This window comes from Natator depressus, chromosome 2 (assembly GCF_965152275.1).
Source record: "Natator depressus isolate rNatDep1 chromosome 2, rNatDep2.hap1, whole genome shotgun sequence".
Classification (NCBI taxonomy): domain Eukaryota; kingdom Metazoa; phylum Chordata; order Testudines; family Cheloniidae; genus Natator; species Natator depressus.
In genome coordinates, this window is record NC_134235.1 from 113,381,603 (window position 1) to 113,400,663 (window position 19,061).

At 41.3% G+C, this 19,061-nt stretch overlaps 1 protein-coding gene across 1 annotated transcript in view; it reads left to right on the forward strand.

The window, feature by feature from the left end:
- The first annotated feature begins 9,526 nt into the window (after window positions 1-9,526).
- The window catches only part of EEF1E1 (eukaryotic translation elongation factor 1 epsilon 1), a 29,925-nt gene continuing 20,390 nt past the window's right edge, over window positions 9,527-19,061 (forward strand). Inside the window, exons 1-2 of the mRNA XM_074943173.1 lie at window positions 9,527-9,688; window positions 15,264-15,464. Coding sequence (XP_074799274.1) covers window positions 9,587-9,688; window positions 15,264-15,464 — 303 coding nt within the window. The 5' untranslated portion in view covers window positions 9,527-9,586. The remainder of the gene's footprint in view (window positions 9,689-15,263; window positions 15,465-19,061) is intronic.

Here is a 19,061-nt window from a genome sequence, read left to right on the forward strand (position 1 = left end):
GTGATCCAAGGATAAACATCTGTGTTTCAGAATGAGCACCACTGTGTGTGCTGGCAACATAACCAGATCCTCACTTTAAGGGGAACATTGAGGGCATCTTTCATCCTGGGGCAAACACAGAGCATTGGAAAGATGTTATATTACAAAAATTTTGCGACAAGCTGCCATCATCTCCTGCAGGGCAAATACAGGAGTCTAGTGTTGAAGATGAGCCATCAGAGTCTGCCTTAGGTGCTGACAGCACTTCTTTAACACATTTGCTTCTCTAACACAAGCCTCATTCCCAACAACAGCTGCTACTGATCGAGATGCTACTGAGAGGGCATCTTCTCTTTGTTGGCTGCAAGGCAAAAGCAATCCTGTTGAAAACAACATGGCCTGGTGTCTTGTGGGGAGAGGGCTAGCTCATCTGCTTGTTTAGTGACTACATACACATCTAATAGTGATCAAAGAGTGCTTCTGTGTAAGTCTTAAAGAAGACCAGTTGATCTTTTCTAGAATCAAAAGAGAAAGCTATAGTATGATCCAGCCAGGTTTGTTTTATACATCTGAGCTTCCTGCCATCTAGTGCATATTCAGAATGCATCTCCAGCACAACATGGGCTATACAGTCTGTGACAGGGTCGGGCCAGATGGCTACAGGAGAGTAATAGAAGGCAGATATATTAGCCCCAGGTTAAGTAGGTCCCTTTTCCCTGGGTAAGGAACAGGGAAGGTTGCGGAACAATCAGGAACCTTCTGGAGACAATTAAGACAGACAGGCTGATTAGAACACCTGCAGCCAATCAAGAAGCTGCAAGAATCAATTAAGGCAGGCTAATCAGGGCACCTGGGTTTAAAAAGGAGCTCACTTCAGTTTGTGGTGCACGTGTTAGGAGATGGGAGCAAGAGGTGCTAGGAGCTGAGAGTGAGAACACGTACTGTTGGAGGACTGAGGAGTACAAGCATTATCAGACACCTGGAGGAAGGTCCTATGGTGAGGATAAAGAAGGTGTTGGGAGGAGGCCATGGAGAAGTAGCCCAGGGAGTTGTAGCTGTCGCACAGCTGTTCCAGGAGGCACTCTAGACAGCTGCCTTCCACAGGGCCCTGGGCTGGAACCTGGAGTAGAGGGCGGGCCTGGGTTCCCCGCAAACCTCCCAACTCCTGGTCAGACACAGAAGGAGTTGACCTGGACTGTGGGTTCACAAAAACGGCCAAACTGAGGGCTACCGTGAAGCTCCAGGCGAGCAAATCCGCCAATAAGCGCAAGACCCACCAAGGTAGAGGAGGAACTTTGTCACAAGTCATAGAACAAAGAATAGCATTAATCCCAGGTTATGTAGCACGTTACTGAGCATGTATGCTGAAAATAACCTCATGTTTTCATCACAGGAGTCTGTAGTATGCAAATACTGCATACCCCAAAGAACAGCCTGCAGGCAGTGATTCAGTTATAACTGTTTGCTTTCAAAAACTTAGATGAGAAAACCTAGCACTTATTTCCCTCTAACTAAATGGACAAACAACTTATATTTTCTATAATTATAGTATCACATTCACAACCAATAAACTACGCCAAGACCATATTCAGTCTTGGTGTACTTCCACTAAAATTAGTGGAATTATTCTAGGAAATTATCATTTATTTGTATTTGGCAGTGCTTAGGAACCCCAAATCTGGACCAGAATCTCCAATTGTGCCAGGCACTGTTCAACCAAAACAAAGACTGTTTTTGCCTCAAAGTACTTGTTGGGTCAATCAGCACTGGAGTTACTCCAGCTATGATTTGGTCCATTCTGTGGCTAACATTAAGCTCTTCTCCTCATCTCCTTACTGCTGAACCCCATTGAACAAATCAACTTTAGGGTTTTTTTTCCTTTAATGAAACCACTTTGTCTTCCAGAATCAAAGATAAGGGATGGTGAATTTGATCTAGGGGGTATAAGCTGAAAAGATGATAGAATACAGCTCTTCCAAATCTAGATAATGTCCATTAAACACAAGCCTATCTTTTCCCTCGTGAGGGAGGCAATCATTGCCTGACACTTGGAATTTTCCTGTCTATAACAACCAAATTATCTTTGTTAGGATGTCAAAGTTTTTTGAATATAAAACAAAAAAAATTTTTTAAGTTGTAAACTGGCCACGATCCAAAATCAGACCCTCCCGTCCAAAACCAACTCTGTTTTGGCCCTAAATCTCCTGAAAATAGCGGACAAGTTTTTGGTGTTATCAGGCCCTTTTCTAGGTTTGGCTCTGCAGCTGAACTTAAACCAGAGCCACAACCTAATTGGGGCCCAAATGTAACACCATGCATTCCAATGGAAAACGTATCAGAAGAAGGGAGAGAGAAAATAAGAAGTGAGGTTTTGTTAGTGGATTTGGTGATGGGACAAAAGAATCCTACTGCCACCCTAGCACCAATAGAATTAAGCGCATGCTTCAGTGCATTGCTGAATTGGAACCTAGATGTGTAAATGAGATCAGCCTTCTCTGGAATGTAACAAATCTCACTTGTTCTACTTCTGGGACTGCACTTTGGGAGTAAGGGTGTCTTCAGTAGAGAAGGAGGATTGCCATTTTAAATGTTCTTAGGCTAAAATCAACTCCTGGCTGTTCAAACAGCCTGAAAAAAAAACACCCTACCTTCAAACTAAGTCTTGTTGTTATGCAGTGCAAAAAGACAAAGGCTATTGATCTTAACTTTAGTGTAATTTTTTTGAATTCACCTGATAACTGCCTGGAAACATATAGCTTTGACAGTACTTAGCATTAAATCTTAACATAGATTTGGGGCTAGAAGCATATTCTTTGCTATGCAGTACAGAGCGGGGCAATTGAGAGGAAAAGTTGGTGGCATGGGGGAGAGATGGAATTCACAGGGACGGAGAAGAGAGATGTCTGTTACATGATACGTACACACCAGCCCACATAAGACCCTCTATATTAGACTGCCAGAGAAAAGCAAGGGCCACATCTGACAGGAAGGGGATGGTGCTGGGGAACAGCTGTTTAGGCAGCATGCTCTTCTGGAGAACCCACATTTTCCAGCAGAAGAGTCCATGAAAGTAAGTGCTGCTCAGAGCAATGCTAACTTCTGCATCTTGCTTTCTATTCCCAGTTACACCACCCCATGGAAGGAATAGGGATGTACAAGCAGAGGAAGATGACTACTGGTTAGCTAGGTTTCAGAGTAGCAGCTGTGTTAGTCTGTATCCGCAAAAAGAAAAGGAGGACTTGTGGCACCTTAGAGACTAACAAATTTATTTGAGCATAAGCTTTCGTGAGCTACAGCTTATGCTCAAATAAATTTGTTAGTCTCTCAGGTGCCACAAGTACTCCTTTTCTTTCTACTGGTTAGCTAGGGAGCCAACTGTACTGCCAGTGTTGAAAGGGACAGGCCTGGAAATCACCTGCAAATACATGCATTTCGTTTGCACCCAAAACTCTGAGTTACTTTAATCAAAGTTTTGGTTGCTCATGTAGAATGGGTCCCATACTTGCTACTGAATGGTTGCCATGCAGTTAGTATGCAAAGCTCTTATTTTTCTTTCAATTGTAAAGGTTTATAGTGTGTAAATCTTCATTTTTAATTACAAAAGGAACCTTCTACTTACTTTAGCAATGGGCAGCAATAAAATATCTACATAAATGCATTTATTTAGCTTACAAGATTTTCACTGAAGAGAACACTTTGGGCTTTTTATCTCCTGGCTGTCAATGAAACCCTTTCAAATGTGGGGAATTGCTAATCCAAAACCCACTGCATGGAAGTGAAGAAATCAAAACCTGTTGCAGCTAGCAAAAGAAATAGAAACCAACTATATATAGGGTGTATGCACTTTTTTTATTTTTATATATACATACTGTATGTATATTAAACACAAAAAAGTTAAAAGAACATTGTCAAGCACTACAAAAAATAGGAAATGCCAGAAGTAAGCAACCTTAATTCAGCCTCCTTGTTTATGATATAGTCTTTAATGTGTGATATACTCTTTAATTACATGATCACATTTTTTCCACAGGATTCCTTGATAAATATTTGCTCAGAAGTGGAGAGAAACTGCCATTCTCTGTGCTAATTATTAAGATTAGATTAGGAAAGTTCCATTGCAGGAGTTGGAAATAAAATCATCAAAAAACCATATTTCAACAACTATACATTACTAATAACATAAAGAAAATGAGTACTTGTGGCACCTTAGAGACTAACCAATTTATTTGAGCATGAGCTTTTGTGAGTTACAGCTCACTTCCGATGAAGTGAGCTGTAGCTCACGAAAGCTCATGCTCAAATAAATTGGTTAGTCTCTAAGGTGCCACAAGTACTCATTTTCTTTTTGCGAATACAGACTAACACGGCTGTTACTCTGAAACCTACTAATAATATAAATGTCTACAGGGCAAATCCTACCCCCTCCATTTCCCTATGGATATATATGAATAAATAAGCAGTGTAACAGTGCAATTCCATTGTGCAAGGTGGAAGCATGGGATGCACAAAGGGTCTGTTGTGGCCATTCTGTTTGAGGGACCACAGAGGGAAGGTGGGCTGGAGAAGGAGTAGAGTCAATCAATCTTAGATTGCATATATCTACCATAAAAACCTCCCTGCAGACAGAGTACAGGGATGTGGATGTTACTGCAGAGTTCAGAAGATAGTAGAAGGATTGGTTTCAGAGTAGCAGCCGTGTTAGTCTGTATTCGCAAAAAGAAAAGGAGGACTTGTGGCACCTTAGAGACTAACCAATTTATTTGAGCATAAGCTTTCGTGAGCTACATCCGATGAAGTGAGCTGTAGCTCACGAAAGCTTATGCTCAAATAAATTGGTTAGTCTCCAAGGTGCCACAAGTAGAAGGATTGTTTCCCAACTGTAACTACAATAGGTTTGGGCCCAGGTTCAGCACAGGGCAGATGTTTTGCCCCATCTGTATAATAGATATAAAATACAGACACACACCAGAGAAGGTATTTGCAGGATAAAATGTAATACACTAAGTAGAACATTGCACATGCTATTGATAATAAAACCAGCATTTCTCATAGATCAACAGATGAGATACACAATACCTATTTATATTATTTTTCAGAAGCTTCAAACAATTAATGCAAGAACTATTTTGAGACTTAAAGTTACATTGACAAAATTATGGTACAGCTAACAGCAATATGACACACTAGGGTTTTCTGGCACGTAAAGCTCATTTTAACAGATACCAATGTGACATACATAAAGCTGTCAGGCTTTCTCCAAAGGACAGTCATCCACTTCATGTTTCAAGTGCTAAATTAATTATATTTGACATTTAATTTATAACCTCAGGTATTTTAGATTTAAAACTTGACTATGATAACAGCAGATTACAGCAGTGGTCCATTTGACAGAATCGATTTTTTTCAAGTTATTTTCATTGAGAGTCTTGATACAGATTGTTGTGTATCAAGCATGCATACAGGACATTGATACCTCTAAGCAAAGTGCACTTCATCATATCCCTCCTCCCTCACCTCCCCCTGTGGTGAATTATTTTACTTTGGGGTCAAGTTTTTTTTGCAGATTTAATCATAAAGCTCCACCTACTGGAAGGATGGAGAACTGTGCATGAGAAAAGACAGGATTACAAATATTGCCAAGCAGCCTTTCGGTCAAGAGAAAATCATTATAAAAACTATAACCAATTATGTATATGTAAATCTGTAGAGTCTCCTCTTCCAAACACTTGAAAGGATTTAAATGGGGGGCGGGGAAGAAATGAAAATAAAAACAAAGACTAGAAACAACTATTACAAATCTTTTAATCTGGGTGAAATAGCCCATTTTTTATAACTGTCACAGAGAGATGTAGTGTGAAATATTTAATAATATTGCATGTTTATATGGCTTTCATCCTAAAAGATCCAAAACATTTAAACTATATACTTACAATACAACTGTATGTAACACATAGGTACATCTCTATTACTATATTGTTTGTTTTTTTCAGCTCATGGAGAATCACAAATCACTTTTTTCCTATGTATTTCAAGCATCTGAAACAAATGACTTTTAAAATATACAGGGATGGAATATTTAAAAGCTGTGCTGCAACTTAACAAACTCTTCACAAATTCCACATGTAATTTACTGACTCTGCATTGAAATGCCAGTAGAACACACCAAAACCACAGCAGAAACCAAAACTGAAGAGTTTAAAGCTTTACCGTTAAAACCACTGCCAAGGTAGAACAATTTTTCAAACTAAAGTGCAATTTTATAAAAATAATCTGAACATTGCCTTTTGTCAAAATATGCCTTTGAACTATAAGGATGCTTGCCAGGCACACCTTTCTCAGGAGAAGTGAATGGAAGTTATGTATCAGTATGGCAGGACTTCTCAATTCCTATAAACAGGGTCCTATAAGATTGCTACATCTTTTGACTAAAAGTATAGTACGGTTGATACATGATTCATCCTGTGTCTAGGCCTATACACTGGCCTGGCAGGTAGCTAGATAGAAAACACCCTTTAGATTACCAATCTCTAACATTTATGATTGTATATGCTGAGCTCTCATCCATTGCAGATTTCAATGTAGATAGCTGATAGTAGATTAAATAAAACATTATTTTTAACAAATTTAAAAAGCAATTCAGTGACAGTGGAAAAAGTTTGATCATTCTTTTCACGTAGCCTGAGGACTATACTTTACAAGTATAACATCAAAACGGAGAAATATTATATTTATGATGCATGAGAAAAATTCAAGACATTATATCATTTTCCCTTATAGAAGGGCAGCACATAATTAAAATACACTATACAGTATGTATTCTTGGGCTGAGTTACTCTGAAGTTATCAGGTTTCTAGTGCTCATAATATTGAAGACAAACTGTACATGTTAAACTATTTACAAAGTTTCTCTCTTTTTTTTTTATTCCTCTGATTTCTTTTTTGTATGAGAGCAGAGGAATACTATATATGGATTTAATAATGTGTTTTCTAGTTAAAACTTGTGGTATTTCTCAATGATAAAAAATACCAAGAAAGCAAGATGGTGCATCCGTAGGCCAATGGACCTCTTATGAGCAAGATGAATGCTTAATTGACACAGAGAGCAATGTGGCCTAGTGGAACAAATACAGCCTCCTGAGTTCTCATCCCAGTTACATTCCTTTTTCTATTATTCCACCTGCTTTAAAAATAAAAGGTCAAATTCTGCATCCTTACTCACAATGGATGAAATCCTAGTCCTACTGAAATCAATAGGAGTGTTTTCAGTGACTTCAGGAAGGCCAGGAGTTCAAACAGTGTTATCTTATTCTGAGAGCAGACAAAATAAAATTTCATTGAATAGTAGTTTACTGTATATGTAAGGAGGCAAAATCTGGCCCCCCAAAAATATGGAACTATGACCCCTATGCAGAACAGTATAATTCAGTTATCTACTTTTTTCTTTGCCTTTTTACCTAAATCATTACAAATCCAATAATTCAAACCAATATATCGTATCTCTTGCTTTGCACACATAGGGTCAAACAGTCACAGCCTTTACTGGGTTATGCTCCTCAGCCCTACTTAGAACACGACTCAAGCAGTGAATGGAAGGCTCGCTTGTCCAATATTCTCCTTGTGAACAAATGGACAGATTGGGCAGGGAGTAGGAGAATCTCTAGTTCTGCCCCTTAGCTTCCATACTCACCAGGCACAGAAACTGGCCAGGTGCACTGGCAAAGTAAGATGCTCTGTGAAAAGGGGTGAAGCAATTTACTCCTTCCTGCAGAACAAGGGAAGAACAGTGACTTTCATTTCTGTGGCTGTGCAGCTATGTGCTACTCCCTTACCCAGGGTAGACTGTAAAATTACAATTTAATCAAGAGGCGTGTACTTGATTCTCCATAGGCATGTCTGGGTACTATAATTCCATAGGCATGTATAACTCCTGTTACTCCCCTAATCTTGTTATGAATAATACCATGATGATAACTCACTAGTCCCTGAGTCTAAATTTTGGAATTCAAAAACTGGCTGGTTCTACGATGTATCTGTCAATGGCCTCAAAGAGCCTAGCATTTGTACTGACTCCTCTTCTGTGGTCAGCACTATAGGAAGTCCCCTTACAAATGCCAATAAACTATGTATCACCCCCTAATTTTAAAACCCATGAAATAGGCAATAAATTAGACTAACACTTTAAGCAAAATTGACAAAGTGCAAAACCATCATAGGAATTTCAGCCTCAATGAACCCCTCTTTTACACAAATGCTCTAATTAGGTATGATCTGATAAGGTAAAAACAGGCTGGACACTGCAGTCACAGCTCCCTAGTTGTGCTTGAGTGCAAAGCTCACCTCAAGCATAACTAGAAGATTGCGTGCCTGCACCTCACCGTGCTTCCTCCCCAGCCTCCGCGCTGGGAGTGGCGGGGCTACGCCAGGGGCACCTGGCAGGGAGAGGCTCAGCCTAGGGATGGTCTGCATCTGTCATGCTGCCAGTCCCTTGAGGGAGGCCAGCAGAATTAGCCCCCCAGGCATTGGCTACATCACAGATCTTATTAACATACTAGACTCTTCTCCACCCGCTTCACTTTGCGCACACGTAAATCAAGCTTTATGGAATAAGGAGTACTTGTGGCACCTTAGACACTAACAAATTTATTTGAGCATAAGCTTTCGTGAAATACAACTCACTTCACCCGATGCATGCAGTGGAAAATACAGTGGAGAGATTTTTATATACACAGAGAACATGAAACAATGGGTGTTACCATACACACTGTAACGAGAGTGATCAGGTAAGGTGAGCTATTATCAGCAGGAGAGAGAAGAAATAAAACAAAAAACCAAAAACCTTTTGTCGTGATAATCAAGATGGGCCATTTCCAGCAGTTGACAAGAACATGTGAGGAACAGTTGGGGTGGGGGGCGATAAACATGGGGAAACAATTTTACTTTGTGTAATGACACATCCACTCCCCCTCTTTATTCAAGCCTAAGTTAATGGTGTCCAGTTTGCAAATTAATTCCAATTCAGCAGTCTCTCGTTGGAGTCTGTTTTTCAAAGTTTTTTTGTTGAAGAATTGCAACTTTTAGGTCTGTAATTAAGTGACCAGAGAGATTGAAGTGTTCTCCGACTGGTTTTTGAATGTTATAATTCTTGATGTCTGATTTGTGTCCATTTATTCTTTTACGTAGAGACTGTCCCACTGCATGCATCCGATGAAGTGAGCTGTAGCTCACAAAAGCTTATGCTCAAATAAATTTGTTAGTCTCTAAGGTGCCACAAGTACTCCGGTTCTTTTTGCGGATACAGACTAACACGGCTGCTACTCTGAAGCTATGTACTCCTCCTATGGCTCCCCTCTGCACATGCGCTCCAGGCACCTCCTTCAGCCTGAGACGTGAACCCGCCCCTTTCTACTGCACATATCATTATTCAGCCACATTCCTCTGGGCGCAGGCGTAGATTGGTATGTTCCTGTCCTTCACCCCCTTCTCCTCCAATGGATGGAGACGTTACTTAGGGAGTGGAGGAGGTGGGACCCCTCTGTCCAATCGTGCTGGATTTTGTTAGTTTTGAGAGACTCGTCATTCTTCCTTTGCCGGCGGGTTGCCTCCAAAGATGTCAGCTGCGGCGGGGCCCGGGCTGGAGGAGCTGATTTTGTTAGAGACGCTCCTGGGCCTGAAGAAAGGGAACAAATACGGTGTCCGGGAGGAGCGGAAGGTGAAGGATGCGAGGGGAGAACTGGGGACCGACTCGGGCATGTGCGCGCGCAACAAACGGACTCTCCTCGCGCCCGCCCCTCTCTCCCTTTGGCGAGCTCGGCGCGGTCCCGGCGTTACCCTCGCCACCTGTCACTGGCAGTTTGAGTCCCTAGTTAGAGGCGGTGAGTTTCTGCGGCCTCCCCGCTAAAGGGGCGCTGGAGGGGGGAGGAGCAGGAGGCTTCCCCTTCTCCTGGCAGCACGTCTAGGGCTGAGCGCGCAGACAGGACCCTCCCGCCGCAGGGCCGCGATTCGATTCTGGCCGGGTCGGAGCCGACGGAGCCAGCTGGACCCCCTCAGGCCGGCTCTCGCCAAAGGGCCCCCGACCCCCGGGCTAGGCTTTGCATGAGGGCCACGGTGCCTGTGGGTCGGGTGACGTGCCCAGAGACGCCCCCTCCCCCCCCACCGCTGTGGGCGCCAAAGGGAACAGCCCCTGCCGCAGTGCAGGGTGCATTTATTTACTGGTTCGACTTACACACCTGAAGAAGAGCTCTGTGGAGCTCCAGAGCGTCTCTCTTTCACTAGCAGAAGTTGGTCCAGTAACATGACCTCACCTGCCTTTTTCTGGTTCATATCCTGGGACCAACCCAGCTACAACAACGCTGCTGCCTAGGCTTAGTCAATGAAAAGCAGTGTCAAATCTAAATGGGGGCTGTCCCTTAGTGCACACTCTTTAACCCCAAAAGTTACATATGTCAGAAAGCACTCCCCCTCCAGAGTCCTCTCTGGCCACCATAGCTGGCTCAACAAGTGGCATTGCAGCAAAGGTTAACAAAAGTTTGTCCACAGACTGTCTTTGCAACATGTTTAACTACATTGAAACCAATGTAGGTAGGTCAAGCAGTGTGACCCCCTACCATGTATGCAGTATGCTGGTGTTGGCATAGCTTGTTCGTATAAATATACCATTTTTACTGGTATAACTTTGCTCACTCTCGTGATTGTACAGATTTAAGTATCTTTGCAAAACATAATACTGTAAAATAATTAAATCTATGTAAAGACCCATTTGCAGATGATGCCTAAAATGCAACAGACACTTCCCCCTTAATATTGAAGTATAAAAATAGTGCATAACTGTGGGAAGCACATTTGGAAGGAGAACATTGCATGGGGCCACCTGAAAGGTACAATAATTAAGGCTATGATTTAGTCACAGGTATTTTTAGTGAAAGTCACGGGCAGTAAACAAAAATTCATAGCCTCATGACCTGTCCCTAACTTTTACTATAAATACTCCTGACTAAATCGGGGCAGGAGCTACTAGGAAGGGGGACCGCTGCTGGGGTGGGAGCTGGGGGGTGGCTGCTGCTGGAGAGGTGCCCCAGGGCCCGTACCACTGGCCACCTGGGGACTGCAGCGGCAGCCGGTGTGGCTGGCTGCAGAGCCACTACAGCAGCAGCAGGTGTGGTTGTCCCTGGGGCCACCTGAGCATCAGGCCCCAGAGCCAGCTGTTTGGGAGGCCCTGAGGTCAGTCACACTAGCCGCTGCAGAAGTCACGGACATTGCGAAAAGTCACAGAATCCGTGACTTACACGACCTCCGTGACAGACACAGAGCCTTCACAATAACACATGGGCTTGCCAATATAAAACCAAAGTAATATTATGAAATCTGGCCCCAAACACTTGCATATTAATTTCATTCTTTCCAACTTTGCCTGCCCTTTATGCTCAGGCCTTTGAGTTATTGTGAAGTGGTATTCATTACCTGTTCTTGCAAACATACCATGTTGTCTAGATTTGTTGATCCATCAATGGAGAAGGTAGCATTTTATTTATAATAGTAACATAGGGAACGGGTAGCTTGGTTTTTCAGCATTATGTTTTAAGACTATGGTATGTTCAAGTTTGCTTCTGGCAGCTTTGAAATCACTATTCAAACTAGATCAAGCAGATGCACAAGATGTATTTATCATATTTACTTATTAATGTATATCTATTTTTCCATTTTACCTCTGAAATTTTTGGCATACTATTTTATCAGGTATGCAATACAAAATATTTTGTATTTAGGGTTGGCATAATTTGATTATCATAGAATCATAGAATATCAGGGTTGGAAGGGACCTCAGGAGGTCATCCAGTCCAGCCCCCTGCTCAAAGCAGGACCGATCCCCGACTAAATCATCCCCGCCAGGGCTTTGTCAAGTTTGACCTTAAAAACTTTTAGGGAAGGAGATTCCACCACCTCCCTAAGTAACGCATTCCAGTGTTTCACCACCCTCATAGTGAAAAAGTTTTTCCTAATATCCAACCTAAATCTCCCCCACTGCAACTTGAGACCATTACTCCTTGTTCTGTCATCGCCTACCACTGAGAACAGTCTAGAGCCATCCTCTTTGGAACCCCCTTTCAGGTAGTTGAAAGCAGCTATCAAATCCCCCCTCATTCTTCTCTTCTGAAGACTAAACATCCCCAGTTCCCTCAGCCTCTCCTCATAAGTCATGTGTTCCAGTCACCTAATCATTTTTGTTGCCCTTCGCTGGACTCTCTCCAATTTGTCCACATCCTTCTTGTAGTGTGGGGCCCAAAACTGGTCACAGTACTCCAGATGAGGCCTCACCAATGTCAAATAGAGGGGAACGATCACGTCCCTCAATCTGCTGGCAATGCCCCTACTTATACATCCCAAAATGCCATTAGCCTTCTTGGCAACAAGGGCACACTGTTGACTCATATCCAACTTCTCGTCCACTGTAACCCCTAGGTCCTTTTCTGCAGAACTGTTGCCAAGCCATTCGGTCCCTAGTCTGTAGCGGTGCATGGGATTCTTCCGTCCTAAGTGCAGGACTCTGCACTTGTCCTTGTTGAACCTCATCAGATTTCTTTTGGCCCAATCCTCCAATTTGTCTAGGTCCCTCTGTATCCTATCCCTACCCTCCAGCATATCTACCACTCCTCCCAGTTTAGTGTCATCTGCAAACTTGCTGAGGGTGCAATCCACACCATCCTCCAGATCATTAATGAAGATATTGAACAAAACCGGCCCCAGGACCGACCCCTGGGGCACTCCACTTGATACCGGCTGCCAACTAGACATGGAGCCATTGATCACTACCCGTTGCGCCCAACAATCTAGCCAGCTTTCTATCCACCTTATAGTCCATTCATCCAGCCCATACTTCTTTAACTTGCTGGCAAGAATACTGTGGGAGACCATGTCAAAAGCTTTGCTAAAGTCAAGGAACAACATGTCCACTGCTTTCCCTTCATCCACAGAGCCAGTTATCTCGTCATAGAAGGCAATTAGATTAGTCAGGCATGACTTGCCCTTGGTGAATCCATGCTGACTGTTCCTGATCACTTTCCTCTCCTCTAAGTGCTTCAGAATTGATTCCTTGAGGACCTGCTCCATGATTTTTCGAGGGACTGAGGTGAGACTGACTGGCCTGTAGTTCCCAGGATCCTCCTTCTTCCCTTTTTTAAAGATGGGCACTACATTAGCCTTTTTCCAGTCATCTGGGACCTCCCCTGATCGCCATGAGTTTTCAAAGATAATGGCCAATGGCTCTGCAATCACATCCGCCAACTCCTTTAGCACTCTCGGATGCAACGCATCCAGCCCCATGGACTTGTGCTCGTCCAGCTTTTCTAAATAGTCCCGAACCACTTCTTCCTTCACAGAGGGCTGGTCACCTCCTCCCCATGCTGTGCTGCCCAGTGCGGTAGCCTGGGAGCTGACCTTGTTCGTGATGACAGAGGCAAAAAAAGCATTGAGTACATTTTCTTTTTCCACATCCTCTGTCACTAGGTTGCCTCCCTCATTCAGTAAGGGGCCCACACTTTCCTTGACTTTCTTCTTGTTGCTAACATATCTGAAGAAACCCTTCTTGTTATTCTTAACATCTCTTGCTAGCTGCAACTCCCAGGTGTGATTTGGCCTTCCTGATTTCACTCCTGCAAGCCTGAGCAATATTTTTGTACTCATCCCTGGTCATTTGTCCAATCTTCCACTTCTTGTTTAATTCCATCTTCTCTACATGGCAACCTTTATCAGTTTTTACTGCCTGGAAAGAGCAGACTTCTGGCTCAGTACTGCTGTAAACAAGTAGTTGTTGCCAAAAACGAATTTTCCCCATACTGTTACTCACACCTTGTTGTCAACTGTTTGAAATGGATCACCTTGATTATACTGGCCTCGTTACCACTACAAAAGTGATTTTTCCTCCGTTGGTATTCTACTGTTGAGATTAGCTCATTTCCACTTTAATTGAATTGTCTTGTTAGCACTGACCCCCACTTGGTAAGGCAACTCCCATCTGTTCATGTACTGTGTATATATACCTGCCTACTGTATTTTCCACTCCATGCATCTGATGAAGTGGGTTTTAGCCCACCAAAGCTTATGCCCGAATATATGTGTTAGTCTCTAAGGTGCCACAAGTACTCCTTGTTGTTTTTTCCGGAATAAGTGTGCCTTATTCCAAATTAGCTTAATTCACTGGCACACTATTGGAAACGCAGGGTGCTCATGAAGTGTGAGTCTCCTAGTTTCCACTGTTACTAGTTGAACTGTCCTCAGACTTACTTAGCATGGGGTAAAGATTCATACAGCATTTGTATCTCATTTTCTCCTCTTGGAGCAGCATTTGCAGTTACTTGGCAATGTGTCTTCAGGAGGTGGTTGAACAACTTGACAATTATTTATATAGGAGTTCACAGGAACAGAGAACATGTGCTATATTTAAAGGGTATCACAAAAAAACCCAAGTAATTTCACTGCTATAAATTAAGGTTTTTAAAATTTAATACTAAACTATAGCTTAACCCTAAGCTTGGAGAAGTGCAATACAGAATTTTTTTTTTAAGGTGGAACAATACATTTGCAGTTGCTCCTGAAACGGCTTCCTCATAGTAACTTAATCATTAGACTTGTGTAACTCTAGTCGTCTATCTTGCTGAGTTATGTCCTTACCCCTAACTGTGTAAAGTCACAACTTTCACAACAGTTAAGCAGTTATTTAGAATAAGCATTGAAAAAGTCTGACAGGTATGATTTATTTGTGGCTGTCCAGAAAAGTTGGATATTTGCTGATTCTATAATCTGAGAGGTTTTTTTTACACTTCGAACTGTGTATCAAAGGCTACCCATGAAGATTTCTGGTCGACAATAGTTCTTATTTTGATGCTCTCACTAATTTTGGCATGGGTTGGTTATATTGAACTAGAAATATGTATATGTTCTGTCTTGCATGTATATCTTATTTGTTTTCCTGCCATGGAAACTGAAAAAAAATCAGCCCAAGGATTAAGAATAAATGTAAATATTTTCCATCAGGACTTTGGAGCGGAGCCTGGAGCTGGAGCACAGAGCAGTGGAGCTGCAGGTTTTTGCCTGGAGCGGAGCCGGAGCACAGCTCCAAAGCCCTATTTTCCATGTGAAGTAGTATTCTTAGCATTCATACTTTTAATTGCCTAATTAAAACGAAAGGTTTCAGAATAAAGTGAACATACTGGGATAGCATATAGTGAAGTTGTTTAACAAAGGCTAACCTTTGAACATGACAAACTTACATGGTATTTGTTTTCTTCTAGATTCCAGTTCTTCAAACAAACAATGGTTCCAGTCTAACAGGATTGACTACTATAGCCACCCATCTAGTCAAACAAGCTAAGAAAGAACAGCTGCTTGGAAGTACTGCAGAAGAGAAAGCAATAGTTCAGCAGTGGTTAGAATACAGAGTAACTCAAATAGCTGGACATTCTAATAAAGAAGATATAAGAATAATTCTGAAGGTAAGGATAACTTAATTGCTTTACCATCAGAATATTGAATTTTGGGGTGACTGGACACTAAAGCTGTTGTGTTGGGGACAATATATTCATGTACATATATGTATTTTAGTAATAAAATGAGTAGATATTGATGATCTCAAATCATTTGCCATTAAATTAGTTGCTTTCTTTTCACTTTATTGAAAAAACAACCTGAAATTGAAGGAAATGGCTTTAACTATAGAATACATAAAGCAAGCCTCCTGCTCTACTGTAAAAACTTAATACGTAAGAATGTAATGGAGAGGGAATGTAATTGTGCCTATAAAGTTCAGAGAATGTTTAATTATTTAGTCTCTTCTACATCTTGAAAGACTACAGTTTCCTCACATCTGTAAGCTACTATTGAAGTCCCAATATATATAAATTGGCCTGCACTCTGATCCAAGATAACATTTGTTTTGTTGTTATTGAGAACGACTCTGCTTCAAAAACAAGGTGGGATCTACTCCAAGCCTTGATATTATGATGAATGGATGGATGGATGCCAAGATGAGTTAATATGCAGTTTGATATGTGAGATGGTGATAAGCGAAAGCATAGAGGGAAATTTCCATAAATTCATGTTTTCATATTTATAAACTACAAATGTACGGAATTTTTACTGAGTGTTCCTCACTGCCTTAGACTTCAAAAATTGCTCTCCCTTATCTTCAGAAGCTGTGGTTGGGAGGGGAAAAGGTACCATTAAGTTTTACCCAGTTAAAATTAAACTAAAATCCTTTTTTTCCATTTTGCTTCTTCAGACTTCTTGAGCCCTGTCATCAAAAATGCCGAAAGTAGTTTAATTTTAACTATCATATCAGGGTATGAGGTTAAAGAGGCCTAATTTGATTATTAAAAGTGTACAACATGGCATTGAAATCTTATATAATTTCTATGGAGCTCTCTGTCTTCAAATTTAAAAAGTTTCAGTAATTCTATATGGAAAGTACAAAATGTCTGTTTCTACAGACACGTCTACACTGCAATTAAAAACTCATGACTGGCCAGTGCCAGCTGACTCAGACTTGTGGGGATCAGGTTGCAGGGCTATTTCATTACAGTGTACACTTCTGGGCTCAGGCTGGAGCCATGGCTGGTTAAAACTTTTTCATCAAACTTTCTGAATGAAAAATGGCTTTTTGAAGGAAACACATTTTCATGATTTTTTTTTCTTTAACTCAATGAATCAAAAAACTTGTGGGTAGACCTGGGTGAATAACACTGTGTCGTCGTCCCGTCCCCCCCCCCCCCCCCGTTTGTTGGCAGTTCCACACTCACGCACACAAAAATAAATAAAATAAAACATTTTGTTTGGGGTATATTTAGTAAAAGCAAAGGAAATAAAGCTACTGTAGGTGGTGCCTTACTTCTCCATCCCCCTTCCCTTTAACCTTTTGCCCAGTGGTTAGGACTCTCACCTGGGATGTGCAGGGAGACTCAGGTTTGAATCCCTTCTTTGGAGCATGGACTTGTTCCTCGGTCAGAAACAAAAAAAGAAACACATTTTTCATTTGTTTTAAAAAAAAAAAAAGTTCAAAAATTTTCATTGAAAATGTTTGAACATTACAAATCTCTTTTGTTCAGAAGTTTTTCATGGAAAACACTTAATGTTTTTTGACCACCTCTAGTCCTGATTATGCAAACTGCTTCATATGGGCAGAGCCCTGCTGAGTTCGGTGTGTGTGTACCCATGTTGGTATAGGTTTCAGAGTAGTAGCTGTGTTAGTCTGTATCCGCAAAAAGAAAAGGAGTACTTGTGGCACCTTAGAGACTAACAAATTTATTTGAGCATAAGCTTTTGTGAGCTACAGCTCACTTCATCGGATGCATGCCGTGGAAAATACAGTGGGGAGATTTATATACACAGAGAACATGAAATAATGGGTGTTACCATACACACTGTAACAAGAGTGATCAGGTAAGGTGAGCTATTACCAGCAGGAGGGGCTGGGGGGGGGAACCTTTTGTAGTGATAATCAAGGTGGGCCATTTCCAGCAGTTGACAAGAACGTGAGAGGAACAGTGTGGGGGGGGGGGGGGGGGAATAAACATGGGGAAATAGTTTTACTTTGTGTAATGACACATCCACTCCCAGTCTTTATTCAAGCCTAAGTTAATTGTATCCAGTTTGCAAATTAATTCCAATTCAGCAGTCTCTCGTTGGAGTCTGTTTTTGAAGTTTTTTTGTTGAAGAATTGCCACTTTTAGGTCTGTAATTGAGTGACCAAAAAGATTGAAGTGTTCTCCAGCTGGTTTTTGAATGTTGGTATATGGGCTCGTCTTCACAGAGCGGCTTGTAGGATTCCTGCCTTAGATTGTAAACTCATTGGGGTGAGGATCTTGTTGTCTTGTGTGGTTGCTCAGCGTCCAGAACAGAGGGGGCCATGATCATGACTGGGACATCTTGGCCTTACTGAAATATAAATATTTAATAGTAACATCAATAAAACAGCCAAGGTTATGGAGAGCAAAATGATTTCACTATAAGGCATGCTTGATTATCATTGCTTTGGAAAGTGAATCTGTTTTAAGTGTGTTTTTAAAAAATAAATAAGTTAATATTTCAGGTTGTAGGCTCTTCTCTTAGCTGTAAATATAAGAAGTAGATATTTATAGACTCAATCGCTATTACTACATTTATTCAGTCTTGTTTATGGTTTGCAGAAAGTATTCTGATTGCTGGGTTTTGCTGTGTACTTACATTGTGAATACTAGAATCATGGCTTTACAACTCCTTTCAACTGGTGTACTATGTTATGTCTGCTAACCATACACACTTTCCCTTTCAATTTAGCCTAAGACTATATGAATTTAAATCTGTACTTTTTTTATTTTAATTTTCTTCTTCTTTTGGAATACAGATTAAAAGGCAGATTTTTTCAACTTGACCATAACCAGGTTTCCATGATGTTGCAGGCGTAATTGCTTGACATTTGGATATCAAAGTACCATTTTATGTCTGCAAATCAGGTACTTAGGTATTAAATGACCTAAATTCTGGACACAAAAGCAGTCTTAGACCAGAGTTATAAAAACCTGACCCTATCTGACAACTTTCACATTACAGTTTTGATCTTAGCGGTAGTGGTAGTGTGGGAAAGAAAAATTGTCTTACACATTTTGTATTTCAATATTGTATGTAAATTATTGTTTTCAAACAAAATAAAAACGTCACTCCTAGTACTATAAGGTGGATGTTGGGAAAGGAAGAAGAGTCTCAGCACTTAATTTTAACCAGTGATAGCAATTTTCCTGGAGATACTCATATTGGGTGATTGCTGACACAATACTGCATGAAATACTGCATCTGTAGAAATGTTCCTAAAGAACAGTAGTTATTTCTTTGCTTCTATCTCTTCCTCTTGCCACCATGAGTTAATAGTTGGAACAAGAGACAGCCTAGTACTGAGGTAGATAAGTATCCTGTGCCAAAAGGGAATCTGAGAAAAGAACTAAAGTAGGCAGGCAAGTCTGAGATTGTGGTTTTACAATGTGTCTGCATAGTGGCAGTCTTGGGACAGTTGCAGCCTAAAGCTGCAATTTGTAATGAGCTCTGTGTTGCATGTGCCAAAA